The 21830-nt window shown below is 54.4% G+C and overlaps 1 protein-coding gene across 3 annotated transcripts; it reads right to left on the reverse strand.

The window, feature by feature from the left end:
- Positions 1–448: 448 nt before the first annotated feature.
- On the reverse strand, positions 449–20017 carry WIPI1 (WD repeat domain, phosphoinositide interacting 1). Of its 3 annotated transcripts, XM_039716079.1 has the most exons (13): positions 19935–20017; positions 18518–18687; positions 14740–14836; positions 10258–10355; positions 9092–9184; positions 8776–8846; positions 7990–8097; positions 7459–7623; positions 7222–7329; positions 5763–5884; positions 4964–5064; positions 3219–3287; positions 449–990 (listed from the first exon to the last, which is right to left on the reverse strand). In XM_039716079.1, the coding sequence occupies exons 2-13, from the start codon at positions 18602–18604 to the stop codon at positions 943–945; spliced, it is 1167 nt and encodes a 388-aa protein (XP_039572013.1). In that variant the 5' UTR covers positions 18605–18687; positions 19935–20017; the 3' UTR covers positions 449–942. The 3 variants fall into 3 exon arrangements, with proteins under 3 accessions (XP_039572013.1, XP_039572014.1, XP_039572015.1); XM_039716080.1 differs by lacking the exon at positions 3219–3287 and having other exon boundaries at positions 4911–5064; XM_039716081.1 differs by lacking the exon at positions 3219–3287 and having other exon boundaries at positions 695–990; positions 19935–20016.
- Between the last annotated feature and the right edge of the window lie 1813 nt (positions 20018–21830).

The following is a 21830-nucleotide window of genomic DNA, read 5'->3' on the forward strand; positions in this document are numbered from 1 at the left end:
GGGAGAGAATTTGGGCTGCTCTCCATCAGCTCTCAGCAAAGAGAAGAGTGTAACTGTGAGGTTTTGGGAGGTCAGGGAGAGGTCCCTGCCCTGGGGCCTCCCAGCAGATCAGGGCTCCAGGCAGAGGAGCTGCTCCTGCTGATCCCAGCACGGGCACAGGAGTGGAGCAGCTCCTGTGGGGCATTTCTGGGCAGGTGCAAAGGCCTGGGGAGCTGCAAAGGCAGAAATGAAGGTGCAGCTGAAACCTGAGAAACCACTGGGATTTCTCAGCAGCTGAATGAGGGTGTTCTGAAACCATTCTGGATTCTGATTTACACACCCAGATCTTTCTTTGGCCGTAAGAGGACTTGTGTGGACTCACCCAGGTGTGCTGCCCCCAAACCCTCTCCTACTCCCCAAACTTAATCCAGACTGACACCTTTAGGGCCCCAAAAAGAACAGCAGGAGCTGCCAGGGACAGACTGTGACTTTATTCTGTCTTTCAACATAGCAAATGGCATCTTCTCTAATATCACTGCAAAAATACTTTGCCTGGGTTAAAATAGTCTGTATATACTGTACAAAGACATAAGTTTAATATCTCTTCCTATAAGTACATTTATACACATAAAACAGCATAAATTAGAAAAGGGACAAATGGGTATATAAAATTCTGGTTACATACAAATCTGATTAAATTAGCATTTACACTGTGGTTCTAACATAGAGTTTGTTAAATAGAGCCTTGTGCATACAGTACATTGACACCCCACCCAGACACAAATTAAAACAGGGGCTAACAGGGCCAGGTGTTCACTTACACACGGGAAAAAGTCTGGCCCACCTTAATTTATATCTTTTTTTTTTCTCATCTCGGGGACTCACAGATCTGTTCTTCGAAACTCCTGGCTTTTCCAGAGCACCTCCCAGCAGCTGTCCTAAGCGTGGGTGTTTTGCTTCTCCTCATGACCTCTTCGCCTTGCCCGGCTGACCTCCACGGCACAAGATTATCTACCAAAATCAAAACACAAGGGCCTTACTTTTCCCAGCACCAGGGAGCGTTTCCAGCGGGTTTTACGCACATGGGAGGAGCAGGGGGAGGGATGTCCCGCAGTGTTTTACTTTCCATCCCAAGGCAGATTGGTGAGAGGTTTATTTATTTGCTCTCCCCCTCCCCAGATTGACAGTCCTGGGAACAGGAACCATCTGGATCAGTGATAAGGGGGTCTGGCCTCGGGCTGGCACTGGGCTCAGCAGAGCCAGGCTTTGGGGAGTGCAGTTCCTGGGGTGAAGTGCATTTGCCTCACCAAGTGCTCCCAAAAAGCTCAGCTCTGGCGTGGCTGGAGGGAAAGGTTTGTGCTGAGCATCCCTGTGTTGCTCTGGGGTTTCTGGATGGATCCCAGAGCTCAACTCCAACATGTTAGACAGGATCAGGGGAGGGAAAGCCCAGCCTGAACACCAGCAAAGCCTCTGAGTGAAAGAGTGAAGCAGGAGCAGAGAAGAACAGGCAGCAGAGGACCCTGATTCACCTGCCATCAGCTACTCCTGCCACAGAGATCCTGGGTGAAATGTGCCCAGGATGAGGCAGCCCTGGCACAGATCTGCCCCAGCTCCAGCCCTGCCAGGCGTGAGCTGGAAGGGATGTGAAGCCCACAGCTCCTGCTGTAGAGTCTCTGCCAGCTCCTCCTCCCAGGATTGTCTCTCCACGAGCTGCAGGACCATCACTGGCCAGGTTTCCAGGCACAAGCATTGACACTGGATGGCACAACTCCCAGGGGCCCTCAGATAATGTACTGATAAGCTGGGCTTAATCCTGCAAGCTCCAGCTGCCCAAAATGCCAGGCTCAGCTACAAGGGCAGGAGCCAGGTTCTGCCAACTCCCTCATCCCCTATGACACATAATTACAATAGAGCCTCAGTGGAAAGTCTGTGGCCTTTCCTCTGCTACCAGCCAGCTGTTAAAAAATAATCACTTAAATTAATTAAGTGTCCATATCCATGCAACAGAATGAGGGAAACACCATCCAGCAAAGAGCCAGGAGGAATCTGGGCCAATGCTGCTTCCACAGAGCCAGAGATGTATCTGCAGCCTGGTTTGCTGTATCAAGATCTGTGGTCTGGAGCACCACAGGGGTGTGTGGACCTCATGATAGGGCACTGATTTTGGCCCTGTTGTAGATCCTCCTGGATTTTTTCCCTCCAACAGGTAGCAGCATCCTTTGGCAGCACAGGACAGTGCCCAAACTGTTTTGGAGGAGCCAAAAACCAATGGGAAAGAGATGGTTTTTAAGAGTGATGGAGTATCAGTGAGGGGAAGCTGCCTTTGAAGAGCTGATTGCAGTCTCACTTGACTTAATGAAATGGCTCTCCTGATAAAACCTTCACCTCTGGGCCCTGCAGCCAAATGCAGGATGGATCACCTATCTGGAAAGCACTGACCAATCTGCTGAAGAAACCATCCCTCCTGCTGAATCCCAGGAGTTCTGGGCAGATCCCCTGCTTGCACTCCCCAGCTGCACACAAGCTGTGCTGCTTGTAGAATCCTGTAGGATTTCTTTTGCCAAACCCCACAGCACCACCCCAAAACTGCATTGCCCTGCCTGGCCCCAAACACACCCCCTGCACCCCTGCAAACCTCACTCCCTGCTACCCCCACAGAACAGGGGTGGCTACTCAGGCAGGTGAGCACAAAACAGCCCAAACTGCCACCATTTTGCAGCCAGAGCTGGCTGTGCTCTCCCCACCCTGTAAAATCTTCTGATCCTGCAGGGTGAGGGCTCTGCAGCCTCATCCCTGCCCATCCAGCACAGCCCCTTGGCTTCAGCCCCCTGTCCTCCTCAGTCACACCTGAGTCCTTCCTGCCCAAGACCAGCAGTGACTTGGGAGTGCTGAATCCACCCCATCCATGCAGGAATTGTCACTGAACTGGTTTAACCTCCTTCGGCAATCCTGGCACCAGCAGCAGCAACATCCACGTTCCCTCTTGTGAGGCCACTTTTTATGAGTCCTCCTTGGGCTCCTCATCTCCTCTCTGATCTGTCCCTCCTTCCACTTAAGGAACAGGCAGTGTTTGACAGATTTTATGTCAGGCTGAAGCTGGTTTTCCTCAGTCTTTAACAGCTGAGCCTCTGAAGTCTTGCTTGAGGTCAAGGGAAGACAAGAGGTTTCAAAATGGGGAGAAACTGTGGGGTTTGAGCACTGCTGTTTCTCCAGAACCATGTCTGAGTTCAAAGCCATACCGTGGGCTGCGGGTGAATATTCCATTTTGTCACAAGTTTTGAGGTTTTGAAAAGTCTTTTTGTTGCACACTGGAAAACAAACAAAACCCTTCCCATGTTTCCGCAAAGCCGAACGCTGTCAAAACATTTTTGTTGGATAAGGTCAGGTTTTCTCCCCCTCCTTCTCTGCACAGGAGTGACCGATGCCTGAAACCCCCTTCACTGAGACTGGAGATCTCAAGTGCTGAGAAAACAGCCAAGTTCAGTGAAATGCAGAGCATCCAAACATCCTGAGTGCTCCCACTGCGAGGGCAAACCCCAAAGCCAGGAGCGGGGGCTTTATCTGGGAGCTCCGTTTGCTCAGGCACCGTTATCAGGGATATTTTTGGAAAGCACCTTCCCTTCCCACACCACCTCCTCCCTAACAATACACATGTCACTGCTCTGTCAGGTTCATGACAGGATTGGGAGGGATCAAAGTTCACTGCACACAGCACCTGCTGTGCTGCAGCAGGGGTTTGGGGCTGCTTTCATCCAGCACAGCCCCAGCAGGACGCCTCACTCAGGAGCAGCGTGATCCCTGCGTGCTGCCATTTGCTTGTCCCCAAACCATGAGTTCAAGAGCAGGTTTAGCAGAAGGAAACAAAGGATTTCTCTCTGTCCCTGCTGCTCCTTCCAGGGGACTGGGCCATCACCTTCTCTGTGGGCACAGCAAGGGAGACATTTTAAATATCCTTCTTGAGTAATGGAGTTGGACAAGTGGGAAATTCCTGCTCCCAGGGAATGTTGCAGGTAAGGAAAGAAATAATCTGAGGGCTGTGTGAGTTGAGCTGGGTTTAGGTGGTGCTGGCTCAAAGGGAGTCATGAGCCAGCCTCCTTTTATCTAAGTAACATTTGCCTCAGCTCAGAGGAAGGTGCCTCACAGAGGTCAGCTCAGCACATGGAACGAATCCTGGGATAAGGTTTGTACTTCCTCCTTTTCAGGCAAAACTCCAACAGCAGGATATGTAAAAATGAAGTAAGGAATTCCAAAAGCCTGCCAAAGCTGCAACCTGAAATCCATTACAGTATTCTGCTGCATTACTGCTATGAAGACACCACTGATTACAACCAGATCATAGCACAGACCAACATTTGTCCAATTAGGGGTTAGATACTTAATTAATGAGTGTGGAATAGGAAAAGGAGCCAGAAAGACACTGCCAGGCTGAAGTTAGATTGAAAAATCCACTAGCTCCTTCCAATGGTAGCTGAGAAAGTGCCACATAAAAATCATAAAATGGTTTAAAACTCTGTTATTCCTTTCATCTTTGTACTTGGAAAAGGAGTTTCCTTCTCAGTTACCTTGGAAATGAAGAGACTGGTGAGGTTCAGGTATGTTCCAGTTGCATTCCATGAACTAACACAACTGACTGAAAATGCAACAGGGTATTAAGTTTTTATTTCTAAATTGTTCCAATTAAAACTATTCCTGGTAATATTAGAAATCTGCACAAGGCACAAAGGTTAGGTCTGGATCTTAACACCATTCAGCAAGTTAGTTCAGATCTATCTCTGCTCAGGTTTGATCACTTTTGTCCCATCCCCAGCTGCTGTTTAGTGGGGCTGTCACTTTCCTGGCACTGTCCCTAGAACCCATCCAGTTATTTTAGGCTTCCCACTGAGCTGGGACAAGGAGGGGGCCATGGAATCTCTTCTGGGAGAGGTTACTACTTCCTTCTCAGCATGAGGGCTGCACTGCAGGTTTAGGGGTCCCGAATGCTCACAGGAGGAAATTCATTCTCATCATCCAGACAGACTGGTCCAGTTGCAAACTCGTGCTCTGGGATAACCTCCCCCCGCAGGGCTCCGCCATCCTCCGAGTAACCTGCCAGGGGAAAACACCAGGGGTTACTGCAGGAAGGGATGGGAGGAGCTGCACACAAGCAGCAGACACTGCAACCACCTCTTTAGCACTGAGCTGCTTCCTCTGGCTGCATGGACTGAGGAAGAGGAAGGTGTCTCCAGGGATACTATGGATTATGGATGAACTACATGGCCAGCTCCCATGGCAGCAGCTTTCCTCCCCCTGCCATGAACCTAAGCACCAATTTCAGAGTAAGATCTGCATTTGTGTGTGGATCTTCCACTTGGGAATATAATGAGACAGTCATCCAGTCTTTTCCTGCAGCAGCTTAGTACAAGGTGTACCAGCTTCAGAGACTCTGTGGCAATCTCACCACAAAAAGAGTGACTGACACAAAAACAGTGAGCCCTGACTCCTATACCCATGGTTACAACTCCTGGAAACCACCTGGCAGCAGCTGCTGTCTGCCAAAGAGTGGTTCCTGCTCTGCCTTGGGCCTGTCTGTGGCACAGGGAGCAGAGCTGGCACAGGGAGCAGAGCAGAAAACTCGTGCCCTGTTTTTGTGGCAGGGGATGAACCTGGTGAGCTCCAAAGTCCTGCTGCCCCAGCGTGCAGTGCACATGTGATGATCCTGGATGAGCCCTTGGAATGTGGGACACTTTCCCCTTTGCCCCAGGTGGTTTTGTGGCTCCTGCCTGAGGAAGGGCAGATGTGCTTACCTGGCATGGTCGAAGTTGAAGGCACTGTACTTTGTCTGGCTACAGTTGCTGCATAAGATTGAGGTACTGGAGACTGAAGGTCGTTTTCTTTGTTCTCCTCCATCTTTCCTGAGCCAAGCAGACTAATTGTACAGATCAAGAGAGAGGAGAAGAGTTAGTTCTGATCCTGGCTGTCCCTCCCCAGCTCCAGCTAAGACAAGCCCATGCATCCACATCTCCTCGAAGCACATCACCCATCCCCATCACTGCATGCAGCAGCCCCAGCAGTGCTGTGGACAGGGGAGCATTGTGCTCCACAAGGAAAGCAGGGGGTGAAGAAGGAGATAGGGGAAGCACCACTTCGGCTGGAGGACAATGCTGGCACGGGAACAGAAGGGAACAGACTGACCACAAAAGCTTTAGGTTACAAAGGCAAACAGTGTTTCTAATCACAGAGGGGGCTCCGAAGGGCTTCCAACAGGAGCAGACTAGATGGGAAAAGCAGTCCTGGCTAGTTTAGGACAGAGTTTGAGCAGAGATATAGTATGATGTAATGTAACTCATGACCTAAGGGCCCTTTTCAGCCCTCTGATGCTCAGAGGAGCCCACATGACAAGGCTGGGGGCTGCGGGCGGCGCGCGCTGGACAGCGCAGCTTTGAAGTGCTTTTGTTTTGTGGCTTTTCCAAAAGCTGCTGGCACTTTCCTGGCTGGCAGCCACCTCCTGGCCTGGAGCACATGTTACATCTCACCCCACCCCAAAGGCTTCACATCTGGAGCCAAGCAGCCCAGATGTGTGCGGGGGGGTTACGCACTTAATGGGATTTGCATATGGCCTGAAGAGCGGCGGGAGGCTCTGTTTCCACAGAGTCCCAGAATGATTTCAGTTGGAAAAGACCTCTGAGATCATCGAGCCCAACCTTTGACTGATCACCACCAGCCTGTCACCCAGGCCAGGGCACTGAGGGCCACATCCAGTCACTCCCTGAACAACTCCAGGAATGGCGACCCCACCACCTCCCAGGGCAGCCCCATCCAATGCTTAACAACCCCTTCCATGAAGAAATTCCTCTGCTTTGGCACTGGGCTTTGTTCTCAGAAGCTCACAGTGTCCCTCCACACCATCCAGTCATCTCCCTCCCCAGCACCCACTCCAAGCTGGAGAAGGTGCTCTGCTCTCCTGCCACCACAATGGTCAGAGCTCTGCTGCTGGAGGCATCTCCTAAAGCACAGCCTGCCCAGTCTAAGCTGGGATGTCCCACAGTGGCCATGGCATCTGAGATGTCTGAGGTTTCTCCTGTAAGAAGCCCTGTGTCCCTGCCTGCTGATGTGCTTCCCAGCCACGTCTGTCAGACCAGGTAGCTCCAATCACAAACTCAGTTCCCTTGCTCCTACAGCTCCATTTTGTGCTGCCAGGTGAGATTTCCCTTAATTTTTTAGAAGATCAGCCTCTGTATGAGGTGTGAGTGGAAGCAGAGTTACCTGTGATTTTTAATTAGCACGCACTCCCCTCCATCCTGTGGGTCCAGGTTATAGATGTAGAGATGTCCATCCGACGTCGTCACCAACAGCCGAGGCAGCTTCTGAATCCTGCTGGGAGAAGCACCCTGAGGCCAAAACCCTCAGCCACCCAGACACAGCAGCACCCACAGCACGTGCTCTGCAGCCAGGGGAGGCGGCGAGGCTGGCCTGGCCCAGGCTCAGCAGCTCAGCACGTACGTGGACAGGGCACAGATGTTCCTCTGCCCGGAGATGTTCAGCCGCACGGTGGCAAAGGCTCGGTCCTGGCTCATCATGCCCGACACCTGGGCAGGGAGGTAGTTGGTGGCAGCCTGGAACATCTTTCCCATGTAACCACTCCAGGTTGGAGGCTCCTCTGGCCGGCTGAGGGGGTCACAAAGCAGTGTCAGTGGGGTTAGCATGATCAGCGTGACAAAATGTCAGGAACAGACCCGATCTCACACGGGTGAAGGGTTTTCTGGAGCACATTTACACTGTGCAGCAGCCTGGCTGGAGAAGACAGGGGACAGTGGCACCTAATAAAGCCAGAGAGACCTGGAGAGGCCGACAGCAGGGGTGCAGTGTGGCTTTTCCAAAGAGTGAGTCCCTCAGGACACAGAGACACTGTGCACCTGGAATTGCTCATGGAGAGTACATGGTGAGGACGTGGAGAGCAGCTGTGTAAACACAGAGACCTTTGAAGCAGACACAGCCTTGGGGCAGGCAGGTTAGGCCAGGCTAACCCCTCACCTGTCTGTGAGATGCTCCAGTTTGAAGATGTGCACAGTCTCCGTGTTGCTGGAAGCACAGAGGAACTGGGAATCCATGCTGAACACCAGGGAGCTGATGTTCACATACCTAGAGCCGAGCAAGGACAGCACTGGTCACTCCCACAGCAATGCATTCAGGGGAACTGCTGGGTTTGGCTCACAGAGGAGGGGATGGGCAGGAAGGAGACCCATCCATGGTGAGGATCACCCTGCACAGCTGCTGCTGAGCCTGTGGGCTCACTGATGAGCAATTCCTAATCCCTTTGCTCAGCAGGGATAGGGGAAGCCTCAAGCTAGTGACAAACAGCCAGAGAGGTGGAAATGTCCTTGCTCACAGAGCTGCCTGTGGAGGGAACATCTGTGCCAGCCTCACTGCAGCTTCTGGTGCTGCAGAGACCAGGGAGGATATCCAAAGTGCTGAACAGTGGGACACAAAGAGCATCTCCTGCAGAGCCTCAGCAAGAATGAGGTCTCTGACAATTTTGGGGACTTCATAATTTCAAATAAGAAAAAAGAAAGGACAGAGTAAGTGGAGTGACTCCGTGTCTGTTCCCTGCCATCGCCCTGTTCTGTGACACACTGAAGGAATCAATGAGCTGGGCACAGCCTGGCACAGTGACATTTCCAGCTGATACGTTTGCTCTTGTTTTCCTTCTGCAAAAGATGCCAAAGCCACCAGGATCTGACGTTGCCCTGTGTCCCTGTGTTTACACTTTGGCTCTGGGAGCCCTCTGTGTACTTGTCAGTGCCAGAAGAATGAACTGACCTTTTCATCCCTCGCCGGAATTCATAGAGTTTTTGCCCCCCAGGAATGGAAAATACACGAATGACTGTGCCCTGCAAAAAATGCAAATGGAAATACCACGTAGGAGCAGGCCAAGGAGCCCGAGCCCAGTCCCTGACACACCCAGGAAACTCAGGATGTGCAAAGGCTCCTCCTGTTTGCCAGCTGGGCTCAATCTAATCCCATACACTGACCAGTCAGCGGCCCTTCTGTGCTGGCTGTGATTAAGACAGGGCAGCTCAGGGGTGCTGATGCAGCCCTGGGCAGAGGGAGGGTACTTGCAGGCACACACACTCACTTTTTCAGAAGCACTGGCCAACTTGGAGCCGGTGGAGTTGAAGACGAGAGCAGCCAGAGGCCCATCGTGGGCAGGAATGGTGCAGGCTGTTTTCTGTAGGGCACAAGGGAACGTGAGAGCAAAGGCACACGCTGGTCCTTGGACTGTGTGGGCAAAGGGACAGGCTGGTCCTTGGACTGTGTGGGCAAAGGCACACGCTGGTCCTTGGACTGTGTGAGGGCAGGGCGTTCCTGCCTTGCAGCCTATCCACACCTGCTGATAGGGATTCACGGGATCATCATGTGCTGATGGTATCCCTTCAACATCCTCAGCAGTTTATCTCTGCCCTGCCTTGAGTTCATTCCCCAGCTATTATGGCCATTGTGATTACAAGACACTCACCCCAGGGGCAGAGAACCTCAACTCCCCGAGGGTTCAGGATTGTGCCTGCACCCTCTCCAAAGCCTGGCCCTTCCCTGTTGGGGTGAGAACTGGCTTCCCTGCAACTCCCTGTGCTGCACAGCAAGTCCTGCTGCAGTGACACCACCCTGGTACCTGCAGGGAGCCCCAGGCCTTGCAGCACCTCTTGGAGCAGCAGCATTTTCCCTGTGCTTGCTCCTCCCCTGCTGCAGATCCTCAGCTCTGGCTGCACGTACGGAGCCACCAGCCTTATGTAACTCAAAGCCCTGGCATAAACAGTGGATAATCATGACCCTGCATCCAGCCAGGGACAGATTTCCTAAGGGGACTTTGGACACTTTGCCCTCTCTGTGACTTAGAGTCAGGCATCCCTTCCAGCCCTCAGTGTGGCAAAGCTGCTCCAGGTCCTGTGCCGTGCCTGGAGCAGCTCCAACCCCCCTGACCCACTCTGGCCACATCAATCCCACGGGATCTGCTGCTGATGCTCCCACGGCAGCCCCAGTGTCAGCCTGGCAGTGGCCCTCGGGCTGCAGGGCAGTGGGTCACGTTTCCCTGAATATCCTGTGCTGGGAGATGCACGTCCTGATCCCAGAGCTGTCTGCTCCGAGCGCGGGGGATACGTCCAGATGTGCCTGCCAGGCAATTCCCTTGCACTCCAGCTCGGTGGAGTGCATTTATTCATCCTTCCCAAGGGCCCCGTTGGCTTTGCCGTGGCTCTGTTTGTTTTCAGCCCCTGCCGGTATCCAAAGGCTGAGCCTCGCACTTACCAAAGTATTTCCGTCGTAAAGCGCGATCTCTCCGCTGCTCGCGCTGCCGGGATAAGCCAAGTAGGAGTTGGCGTGGTTGATGGAGAGAGCACACAGACCTGGCAGGGGGACAAGGACACGGCTGAGGCTGGGAGTGGGGGGGACAGCTCGGGGCACGGCGGGGCTCGGGCTCCGGCTCCTTCTGGGACTGCTGGTGCCGGCGCTGGGAACGCCTCGGCCGTGGGGACATCTGCTGGTACGGGACAGAACGGCGGCTGTGCCCTGCCACCCTCCCCGAGCACGGGGCACCCAGACCCGGCCTTGCAGCACGCTCTGGGCTTCCCCCTGCATCATCTCCCTGGAGAAGGCAGGAGTAGGTGCATCAAACAGCAAATGTGGGTCTGAGGGCTGACAGCACTCCTGTCCAGCCACATCTGGACACGTCCAGATGTGCACAGGGTGCAGGTGCTGGGTTGGAAGCTCAAGGAGCAGCCCAGCATGGGTACAGCTCCATTGCAGCCTGGCTGAAGGCAGTGCCATTTCCTTCTGCTCTGAACGGAAAAGGGAAGCAGAGAAAGACAAAGGAAATGCGCCAGCTGTGCAGGGAGTTTCCGGCCAACACGGAACTTGAACACAGCAAAATTTTAAGCACAGGGGGAATTCTTCCCCATAAGAGCCATCTGGTTTTGTCCCAAAGGTTCCTAAATGCCACTCCTTTCAAAGTGGGCAGGAATTACAGGATGGGACAGGGAGGGATGGATACGTGTGTGGATACATCCATCCACTTGTCCCCCAGGTGACCTCGGAAAAGAGCATCTCTTCCTGCCTCTCGTCCCGCTGCCGGCTGAGGATGCAGCCCGGTGAATCCTGTCACACGCCAAACGTGCCTGGCTCGCTTCCTGCCCCACATCCGTGTGCTCACAGCCCTCCCAAACCCGACCCGAGGCTCCAGCACGACCGGAGCTTCCTGACCCGCGGCGGGGGTCCCTCCTAATCCCACGTGCGGAGGAAGCCGCGGGTCCCCGGAGGGGCCAGCGGGACAGCCACACACCGCACGTAGATGGGACGGGACGTGCCGTGCCGTGCCGTGCACTCTCCGTGTCAGGACACGGCCCTGGCCCCCGCCCAGCAGCCGCGGGGAAGGATCGGCCGGAGCTCTCGTTTTAGGTCATTGTTTATAACCAAACAAAGAGACCGCAGCGGAGCCAGGAGCTGCAGGATCGGCCAGAGGCCGCGGGGATCCGCTCCCCACGCTCCAGAGGCGTGCGCCTCACGCCAGGAATGGCGCACGGGGAGCGCGGCAGCAGCAAGGGCCAGCAATTAAAAGGCAATTAAGGAGGGAGGGATGGGAGGAAGGCAAAGATAGCCCAGAGAGTGCTGCTGCGATGAGCATCCTGCCCCCTCCGGATGGTGATCCCCCGGCCCAGGCGGCACGGCGGGATCAGCACAGCCTTTCAGGATCAGGGAAGGCTGGAGCTGAACAAAGCGAGCTCTGAGCGGCTGAGTCACCCGCTCCCTCTGCTCCTCTGGCTGCAGAGCAGCCGCAAAACCAGGCCAGGGCAAAACACAGATGTGAGTGTACTGGGCTGACCTCGGGGACACACAAAGAACAAGGACCACAGGGCCAGCCTTTGAAGATGCTCCTGTCCCCTCAGCAGCAGCCCCCCAGGCATGGTGAGGGTTGGTGCTGCTCTGGGCTCAGGCAGGCTGGCGCTGCTCAGACGGCACCTCTGGGAGTGCCACGTCACAGGTGGCTTCCTCAAGCAGCATGGAAAAATGCTACTGTGTCCAGGAAGCCTGGCCTTGCCCTCAGGGCAGCAGGTCCAGGCACATCCAGGGCTTGGGGGGAGCCACAAGGTGGTTTCCAAAGCTGCAGTCACTCCCAAGATGTGCCTCCACAGCACACAAGCCACCTCAAGCACTGTGACCTGCTTGGTTCAAATCCTGCCCCTGATGTGAATCACATGAAAAACAATTATCTTGGACACCGTGGGCATTTTCCTCTCCTACGTGGAGGAGGCTGGAGCAGGAGCCAGGTGCTGGCCAGGAACAGCCAGAGATCTCACTGTGACTGGCCAGTGTGGCTGCAGCAAACCCTGGTCCTCGTGTGCTCACAGCCCTCCCAAACCCGAGCCGAGGCTCCAGCACGACCGGAGCTTCCTGACCCGCGGCGGGGGTCCCTCCTAATCCCACGTGCGGAGGAAGCCGCGGGTCCCCGGAGGGGCCAGCGGGACAGCCACACACCGCACGTAGATGGGACGGGACGTGCCGTGCCGTGCCGTGCAAGCCCCGTGTCAGGACACGGCCCTGGCCCCCGCCCAGCAGCCGCGGGGAAGGATCGGCCGGAGCTCTCGTTTTAGGTCATTGTTTATAACCAAACAAAGAGACCGCAGCGGAGCCAGGAGCTGCAGGATCGGCCAGAGGCCGCGGGGATCCGCTCCCCACGCTCCAGAGGCGTGCGCGTCACGCACGGGGAGCGCGGCAGCAGCAAGGGCCAGCAATTAAAAGGCAATTAAGGAGGGAGGGATGGGAGGAAGGCAAAGATAGCCCAGAGAGTGCTGCTGCGATGAGCATCCTGCCCCCTCCGGATGGTGATCCCCCGGCCCAGGCGGCACGGCGGGATCAGCACAGCCTTTCAGGATCAGGGAAGGCTGGAGCTGAACAAAGCGAGCTCTGAGCGGCTGAGTCACCCGCTCCCTCTGCTCCTCTGGCTGCAGAGCAGCCGCAAAACCAGGCCAGGGCAAAACACAGATGTGAGTGTACTGGGCTGACCTCGGGGACACGCAAAGAACAAGGACCACAGGGCCAGCCTTTGAAGATGCTCCTGTCCCCTCAGCAGCAGCCCCCCAGGCATGGTGAGGGTTGGTGCTGCTCTGGGCTCAGGCAGGCTGGCGCTGCTCAGACGGCACCTCTGGGAGTGCCACGTCACAGGTGGCTTCCTCAAGCAGCATGGAAAAATGCTACTGTGTCCAGGAAGCCTGGCCTTGCCCTCAGGGCAGCAGGTCCAGGCACATCCAGGGCTTGGGGGGAGCCACAAGGTGGTTTCCAAAGCTGCAGTCACTCCCAAGATGTGCCTCCACAGCACACAAGCCACCTCAAGCACTGTGACCTGCTTGGTTCAAATCCTGCCCCTGATGTGAATCACATGAAAAACAATTATCTTGGACACCGTGGGCATTTTCCTCTCCTACGTGGAGGAGGCTGGAGCAGGAGCCAGGTGCTGGCCAGGAACAGCCAGAGATCTCACTGTGACTGGCCAGTGTGGCTGCAGCAAACCCTGGTCCTGCCTGCGCTGCTGTCACCGTGCCCAGGGCACACACTTTAGGGGGTGGCACAGTTTTCATGTGCTCCTAAACCCCCAGCACAGACTCCCACTCCTAAACAAGCTGCACAAAGAGCACTGAGGCTGGCCTGCCCTGACCTCCTGGACACACCGTCCTTGGGGTCAAGCTTGGGACCAAAGCAGGTGGCCCAGGAACAACAGGGGCACTGCACTTGTCACTCAGCTCATTTCAGTGACAGCTGCTGCAGCAAAAGGGGTTTAAAACACTAAGCCTGTCATCTGCACCATCCCAGTCCTGCCCTGCTGCTCTTAAAGCATGACCTGATCCTCCAGCCCCTCTGCAGAACAGCTCCAGGCCTGGGTATCCCTGCCCATCCTGCTGCTGGGGCTTCTCAGGAAGGTTTTAAACTTTAATTATACTTGCAGCATTTAGCATGTTTAATCCACACAGAGAGCCCATCTGGTGAGACCTGAAGTAGGTCAGGGGAGCTGCTGGCACAGCATCCCTTGAAAGCCTCGGGGCCAAGCGTGAGCACATCAGCAGCTTCCCAAGCACCCAGCCATGAAAGGATGCTGCAGGACAGCACAGCACCACGGGCACCCGGCCAAGCTTCCCTCTCTGCTGCTATAAATAGCCTCTCCCAGCAGCAGGAAAGCCGGGTTCCCCCTGTGCCACACACACAGGATCTGTGCTGCAGCCACCTGCCCTCAGCCTCGCAGCCTGCATGCAGTTACAGCACGTGGCAGCTCCTGGGAACTCCCTGGCAGGGACTGGGGCTGTGTCTGCCTCTGTGTTCTGTCCCCAGAGATCACTTTGGGAGCTGACCCCAAAAGGAACTCAGACCCTTCTGCCCATCTCTGCTCTCCTCTGATGCATCTGCTCTGGCCAGAGCAGGGGTTTGCTCTGGCCAGGGCAGGGGTTTGCTCAGGACAGAGCTGATCACAGCACCTGACAGAGCCCAAGGAGAGTTTGGCAATGCTCTGGGCAGAGGGTTGGGATGTTGGGATGCTGCTGTGCAGGGCAAGGAGCTGCATTCAGTGATCCTTGTGGGTCCCTTCCAACTCTGCTTATCCATGATTCTCCCCAGCCTGCCTGACTGCCTCCATGCATTTCCGTCTTCCCAGTGCTGGGTGAGGATACAGAGGCCACGTGCTGGTTTAAATTCTAACAGTGCTGTGGCTCTCCAAAGCTCCCTTTCACACAGTTCTGCCATGCTCACCTGTAGTGTTGGGAGGTGTATCCATAATAGTCTTCAGAAGCTTCATGTCCTTGATGTTATGGATGTAAATGGACTCTTCCAGGCACACCACCAGCCTCTGCAAGGACACAGGGGACATGCACAGAACCAGCAGTGCCTCTGGCTGCTGCTCCCACACTTCCCAAACCCAAACCTCTGCTGTCAAACAAACCCAAGAGGAATTTCCCACACGCTGAAATGGAACAGAAACGTGATCTCTTCTGCTTCTCATCCCCTCTCACAGTTGGGTTTGTACAACTCTTGTTTTGAGTTTTTGCATCCAGCATTGCTTTAGAGAGAAGACAAAACACCATGACTTCTCTGCTCCTCTGCATCTTCCACATCCCCAGGAACAGCAACACCCACCATGGTTGCACCCCACCTCAGGCCTTGACTGCCATCTATCCCTACCCCAACTTCTCTCTACAGTTCAAAATGAACTTTTTGATCACCAAGACCTGGCAGCAGAGAGGCTGCAATCCTGCCTGGCAGTGTGCCTCCAGATGGGCATGCAGGCCCTTCCTGATTTGGGAGACAAATGGAGGTGCTGGGTCTGCCACTGCTGCCAAACTTAATGCACCTGCCCAGCACATGAATGTTTGTTTTGCCCTTTAGTGTCAGCAGAGAAGACTCTGCTTTCTGCGCCCTGCAGAACTGCACAAACACAGAGCTGAGACACCTTTGCTCAGGGACAATGATCCTTGCACCATCTTGGCTGAGGGGCTGGGATTTCCCAAGTTCAGGTGCTTGTACCTCTTCTGCTGACCCCACCAGGAACATCCACCCAGCCACAAGGAGCTGCCAAGCCAAGGGGAGGCAGGGCAGAAGGGCAAAGGGAAGCCTGATGCTGGAACCTTAGCCCTGGGCCACCATCCCTGCGGCCACTCAGCTTTGTGTCACCACAGAGACTTTTTGCACAGAGGCTTTTTTTGGGACCAGGCTTTGGGTCTGCCTGAAGGGCTGAGCTTTGTAAGTCCAGCGAGTGCACAGCTTCACCCCCCTTAGTGCCAAGAGACCAGAAGCACTACAAACATCCCAATAAAAGCCTAAGCCCAGATCCTATCCATCCTGAATCCATGTCCAGGAAGCCTCCACCTCTTCAGAAATGAGGCCACTTATTTAGTATCTAAATGTGGAGCTTAGTCACTAACTTGAAACACCCACATTAAAAATCTCTGCCTTGCTCCACCATTACTCTCAGATCAAACTCTTTCCCACTTCTATTCCTGCTAACCACAGCATCTGGGGCTGTGTCAGAGCCATTTTGCATTTCCAGGAAGACTTTGCCTTTTCTACAGTAAGAGCCATGCACTTGCAAGCAGAGGAATATTTATACAGCTGATTTGGGCAAAGCCACCATCTGCTTTCCCAGAACGGGCTGCTCTTGATGTCCAGGTGAAGGGAGGTTTGCAGATGATGCCAAAGCAGCAGCCAGAGATGCTGCCACCCACAGGGACAAAATCCAGGAAAGTTTGGGATGTGAAGAGGCAGAGGAGGTCTGGGCAAGCTCAGCAGGAGCTGGAGAGGGCTGGTTCATCCCTCCTGGCCTCCATGCAGCCCCGTGGCCATGTGAGGTCACTGGCATGGGCTTTATCCTCACTGTGAGCCTCAGAAAAGGTGCTGTGATTGATTACACAGGGTCAAGGCCCAGATGATGGCAAAGCAGCAGCCAGAGATGCTGGCACCCACAGGGACAAAATCCAGGAAAGTTTGGGATGTGAAGAGGCAGAGGAGGTCTGGGCAAGCTCAGCAGGAGCTGGAGAGGGCTGGTTCACCCCTCCTGGCCTCCATGCAGCCCCGTGGCCATGTGAGGTCACTGGCATGGGCTTTATCCTCACTGTGAGCCTCAGAAAAGGTGCTGTGATTGATTACACAGGGTCAAGGCACTGCTAATTGTCCAAAATGTCACTGCTCACCAGCTCATTCTGAGGTTTGAATGGATCAGGTCAGATAACTGAGCTGTGCCTGGGGGCTTAAATGGGTTTGGACACAGCCAGATAAACACCTCAAACCTCTCCAAAGAGCTCAGCAGGGTTTCAGCAGTGAATGAAAACCCAGGAGCTTCCCGGCAGTCCCAGAGCAAAGCCTGATTGCCCACTTTGAGACAAATCAGGATTTGCCTCCACACATTCAGAGTTCTCATGGAGCTTGGGACTGAGAATCCCCACAACAACAACAGAGGGCTTTGCTTGTTTGCACAATGAGGGCTTTTTCACAGAGAGAACAGATTGAAACATGCACCTTTTGTTTGAGACCTGTTCCTGGTTAATTTGTCACCATTTCCCTGAGTGAATGCCTTGTCTGGGATTTGTCCTTCTGTGAACTCCCAGAGGAGTGCAGCTTTCCTACAGAAGCTCAGGCAAGAGTTCAAGTGTCACATGCAGAATGTGATGGCCACCAGTTTAACTCCTGAATGCAGACTGAAATAATGACTTCTCTTCAACCTACCCAAACTGGGAAGGTTCAGATGGGACTTGAGGAAAAAGTTCTTTGTGAAAAGATTATTAAGCACTGAACATATTCAGGGCAGTGGTGGGGTCACCATCCCTGGAGGGCTTTAAAAGATGTGTGGATGTGGCACTTTGGAACAGGGTTTAGTGGTGGCCTTGGCAGTGCTGGGGAATAGTTGGACCTGATGGTTTCATTGGTCTTTTCCAACCTAAATGACTGTGATTCTGTGTTTCTAAACATCTGTAGCATCTTCAAATCCCTCTAGGTGTGTCTGTGGCACAGCCAGAGGATGAGCTCAGCCCAGGATTTGAACCCCAGCAGCCAAGAAATGTGTATTCAAGGCTGGGACTGTGCATCACCTTCAGGCAGCACATGGGGAGTAGCCTGAACTTATTTTATTCACACCAATCTCCTCGAGCTGCTCAGCAGAACCTCCCGGTTTATTTTTACACACACACATCTATCTGCAATTCAAAGGAAGTCTCTCTTTTGCCAGTTTCACTGTAAGCTTAAGTGAAAAAAATCAATTTAGGACAGATTTAATTGTAGTGCAGGAACTCCTGGTCAAAGACAGCTTTACTGGAAGCTCAGCCCAGAGAGCTCACTGCAGGTCTCACTGTTGCTAACTGAGGAGAGGCTGATTATATACAATTACCCAGACTGCTTATTTCTTCATTGTAAAATGTCCTCTGCCTCTTAGGGCATATACTTGGAAAATAATTATGGACAATAGGAAAAGATGACTTAAAATCCTCCAAAAGAGCTCAGGGCTGCATGAAGCTGTGTCACACCAGAAAATAACACTCTAAAACTCTCATTCTAAGTGGCCTGAGTGGGTTTTATACCTTTAAAACCAAAGCAAGGCTGCCAGCACTTGGAAAGCAGTTTTTTGCCTTATCCACAGATAAGTGTGGAAAAGTTACTCCTGGGTTTTTGTAACCAACTTTGAAGGTCTCGTTTGCACCCAAGACAGCAGAGGTGGACCTGAATCAGGATGTGGAATCCAAGAGAGGGAGGAACATGAAAAGGTGTTTTTTTGGCAGAGCTGTGTCCTGAACAGGTAAGAAGGCAGATGACAAAAAGCCTTTGTGTAATAACTGCCACCAAAACAAGGCTGCATTTTCCTGAAGGAAACAGTGGTGGAAGATGATAGCACAGCCCTGAAGCTCCTGCCAGGGGCTGGGAGGAGAGCACAGGCACCCAGCCCTCCAATCCCACTCACAGCCCCCTGCAAAGCTCCCAGAATGCTCCCAGCTGGAAAGCAGAAGCAGCAGAGGCAGAGTGGGCTGCCTGTGGTAACCCCTCTCACCTGCCGGTTCAGCCGGATGGACAGGATTTTACTGGAATAGCTGTAGTTGCAGATCTCTGTCCCCTTCTTGAAGTGGTAGACATTCATTTGCTGCGGCTTGGCATGGCTGACCACAACCACCAGGCTGCTGGAGAACAGACGCTCCACGATGTAAACATCTGGGATTTCATCTGGGCACACAAGGAGAGCAAGGCAGAGCCTTCAGCTGGGCTTGAAGCAACAAGGCTCAGCTCAAGAGGAGATGGGGTTGGGAGGCTCTGTGCTAAGGTGTTCAACATCATTTTTGTGAATAATTTCTTGTGCCTGGCACAAAGCAATGAGGTGGGAGCAGGAAGGGGTAAAAGAACCTTCCCCTGCAGGCAGAAATGAAACACCAGAGAACATATCCACTGGATGAACATAGCCAGTTCTCTTTGACGGTGCTGCTGTGCCTCTCTCCCCTGGGCAGGGCCCAGCTGAAGCTAATCCTCAGGTCCTCCAGCTGCACTAGATCCTTGGGAAGGGGATATAAAGGGAGGAGCACTTTTCCTTTGGTCAGGGGAGTTTCTGGGGGTGTGAGTGGTTTATTGAGGTGAGGCAGGAGCTGGCTGTGGCTTGGTTTCTGCTGTGTGGTGTCTGGTTTCTCTCAGCCTCCCTGAGGAAGCAAACAGTGCCTGCAGGGACTGTGTTTGGGATTACCCCTGCTGTGTGGAGAAGGCACCAGGCAATGGTGCTGCTGGCCCTGCACCTAAATCCCCAGGGACTGCCATTTCCAGCCTGCCCAGCCCTGAGTGAAGCTCACTTTGGGCTGTGCTGCCCTGGAGGAACAAAGGCATGTGGGACAGGCTGAGCCTCAGCCCATCACCCTGAGTGTGTCACCAGCAGGGACCTGCTTCCCTCTGCCTGACTGAGAAAGGAGCCTGGACCCTGCTCCAGATGAGGCAGCTGTGTCTGACTGCTGAGGCTCCTCCTGCAGCCACTGAGAACATATCCACAGATGAGCACACCCAGCTGGCAAGTGTTATCTCCAGTGCAGCTCAGCTGAAGCAGCCTGGAGTCCCTGCTCCATGAGGCCAGCCTTGTTTTGGGCTGCTCAGTGTGTGCTACATGCTGCTGTGAGCACAGCTAAGAGCTGCAGGCCTGCTGGGAGTGACCTTCTCGACATGGAAAACCTGTTAAAAACATCTTGCTTGTAAATACCACACTGGATTAAAAGGCTGGGAGTTGTCCAGCAGCTGTGCTGGAAGCCTGTGGGCTGCTCCTCGTGTACCTGAAACATTCCAGGGGGAAACTGCCTCAGAGTGCTGGGCTGCAGCACACACTGCTGCTGTCAGGAGGGCAGCAGTGCAACAGAACTGGGCTCTAACATAAATGTGAAGGATTTTTACAAATTCAAGGTGCTGGTCAATATTCCTCCCCAGGGAAACAGGAGACTTACTGCTTTCATGGACCTGGTCCAGTTGCTCCACAGAACTTAAGGAGAACAGTCTGTATCCAGTTGTGGTTCCAATTGCCAGGGAGCTGCAAAGACAAAGCAAAAAACCTGCTGGTTCAGAGCTGAAGCCCTCCAGGTGACAGCAAGAGTCCCTGCAGGGGTGGTGTACTGGTTTTGGCTGGGATGGGGATTTTTTGCCATATTAGCTTGTACAGGGCTGGGTTTTGGCTTTGTGCTGAACACAGGGTTGGTAACCTGGAGATGTTTTTGTCACTGTTGAGCTGTGCTTGCACAGTCAAGGCTTTTTCTGCTCCTCACCCCTCCAGTGAGGAGGCTGGGGGGGCACAAGGAGCTGGGAAGGGACACAGCCAGGACAGCTGACCCCAAGTGACCCCAGGGACATCCCAGGCCATCCATGTCAGGCTCAGGGGATAAAGGAGGAGGAAGGGAGTGATGGCCTTTGTCCTCCTTGCTGTGTGTGGTGCTGTCCTGGGCATGGCTGGGCCCCTGCCTGCCATTAAAAGTGGGGAATTAATTCCTTGTTCTGCTTTGTTTGCATGTATGGCTCTTACTTTAATTATTAATCTGTCTTTATCTCAGCCTGTAAGCTTTCTCACTTTCACCCTTTTGGTTCTCTTTACACCTCACTGAGTGAGGAGTTGGCTGGGGTTAAACCCTGCCATTGAGGAAATGAGTAGTTCCTGGCACAGTGAAGGCACAACTTCAGATTCCAACCTAAATAATACAGAGTAACAAACTCAGGAATTCAGTTCTCCATCTGAGGCTGTTGCAGCCCACAGAAGGCAAGCATCCCTCTGAGAGAGCAAACTCGTCCTCTCCTATGGCCCTGGGGCTGCTGAGGAACAAACAGGTCCAGATCTGCCTGGGAGGATGCAGACAGGAGCTGTGGGTCACAGGAGGGGCTGTTTCCTCACCAGGGCTGACCCACCTGTACTGACACAGGCTGGGGAAGCTCTGCCCTCACTGTTAAGGGCAGTGGGCAGTCTTGCCAAGCGCTGTCTCTGCCCAGCTCCAGATGCAGTCAGCAGTGAGCTCCAGGTCTTAAACCAGCAGCCAGCCCATAACAGCACAGCGTTTGCATGGGGACAGCGACCAGCAGGTTCTGCCAGCAGCACATCCACATCCCTCAAAGCACCCTTTGTTCGGGCACACCAAGGCACAGCGGGGCTGCGAAGGAAAGGCCTGTCCAGGTGTGAGGAGGCCGGTATCTCTGATTCTTATCTCGGGCTAGGGCTGCCACATCCGCGTGTGCTCGCTGCCCCGGGCGGCTTGCAGATGATGGCAAAGCAGCACCCACAGGGACAAAATCCAGGAAAGTTTGGGATGTGAAGAGGCAGAGGAGATCTGGACAAGCTCAGCAGGAGCTGGAGAGGGCCGGTTCACCCCTGCTGGCCTCCATGCACCCTGTGGCCATGTGAGGTCACTGGCGTGGGGTTTATCCTCACTGTGAGCCCCAGAGAAGGTGCTGTGGTTGATCACACAGGGTCTAGGCTCTCAGAAGGGTTCTCAGAGCGGAGCAGGTGAAGCGCGGGGCAGCGAGGAGCGCGGCTGCCATTCACGCCGAGCTGGGGCGGTGCTCTGGCTCCGCGGCTCGCCCGGAGCCCGCGGGGGGTGCTGGTGGCCCTGGGCAACGCCGGCACCTCCCGAGCGGCCGCAGCCCGAGCTGCCCGGCCCGTCCCCAGCGCTGCGGGGCTGCGGGGGAGGCAAAGCCCGCCGACCGCTCTCCGTTCCGCCCCGCCGGGCTCGGGGCTGCTCACCGCCAGCTCCATGGGCGGGATGGAGCGGCCCGGCCCCGGCCCGTGTGTGCGCGGTGAAGGGGGGGTCCCGCCGGGCCATCGCCGCCCCGCTCCGGGCCGCGGCGCCGCACCGACCCCGCCC

This window comes from Passer montanus, unplaced genomic scaffold, assembly GCF_014805655.1.
Source record: "Passer montanus isolate IOZ18808 unplaced genomic scaffold, ASM1480565v1 scaffold35, whole genome shotgun sequence".
Classification (NCBI taxonomy): Eukaryota; Metazoa; Chordata; class Aves; order Passeriformes; family Passeridae; genus Passer; species Passer montanus.

Coding starts and splice junctions, on each gene's coding strand:
- WIPI1 (XM_039716079.1), bottom strand. CDS start 18,604: ATGAATGTCTACCACTTCAAGAAGGGGACAGAGATCTGCAACTACAGC. Junction 7,330..7,458: donor AACATCTGTGCCCTGTCCAC/GTACGTGCTGAG, acceptor TTCTCCCAGCAG/GATTCAGAAGCTGCCTCGGC. Junction 5,065..5,762: donor TTCAACTTCGACCATGCCAG/GTAAGCACATCT, acceptor TTCCCCTGGCAG/GTTACTCGGAGGATGGCGGA.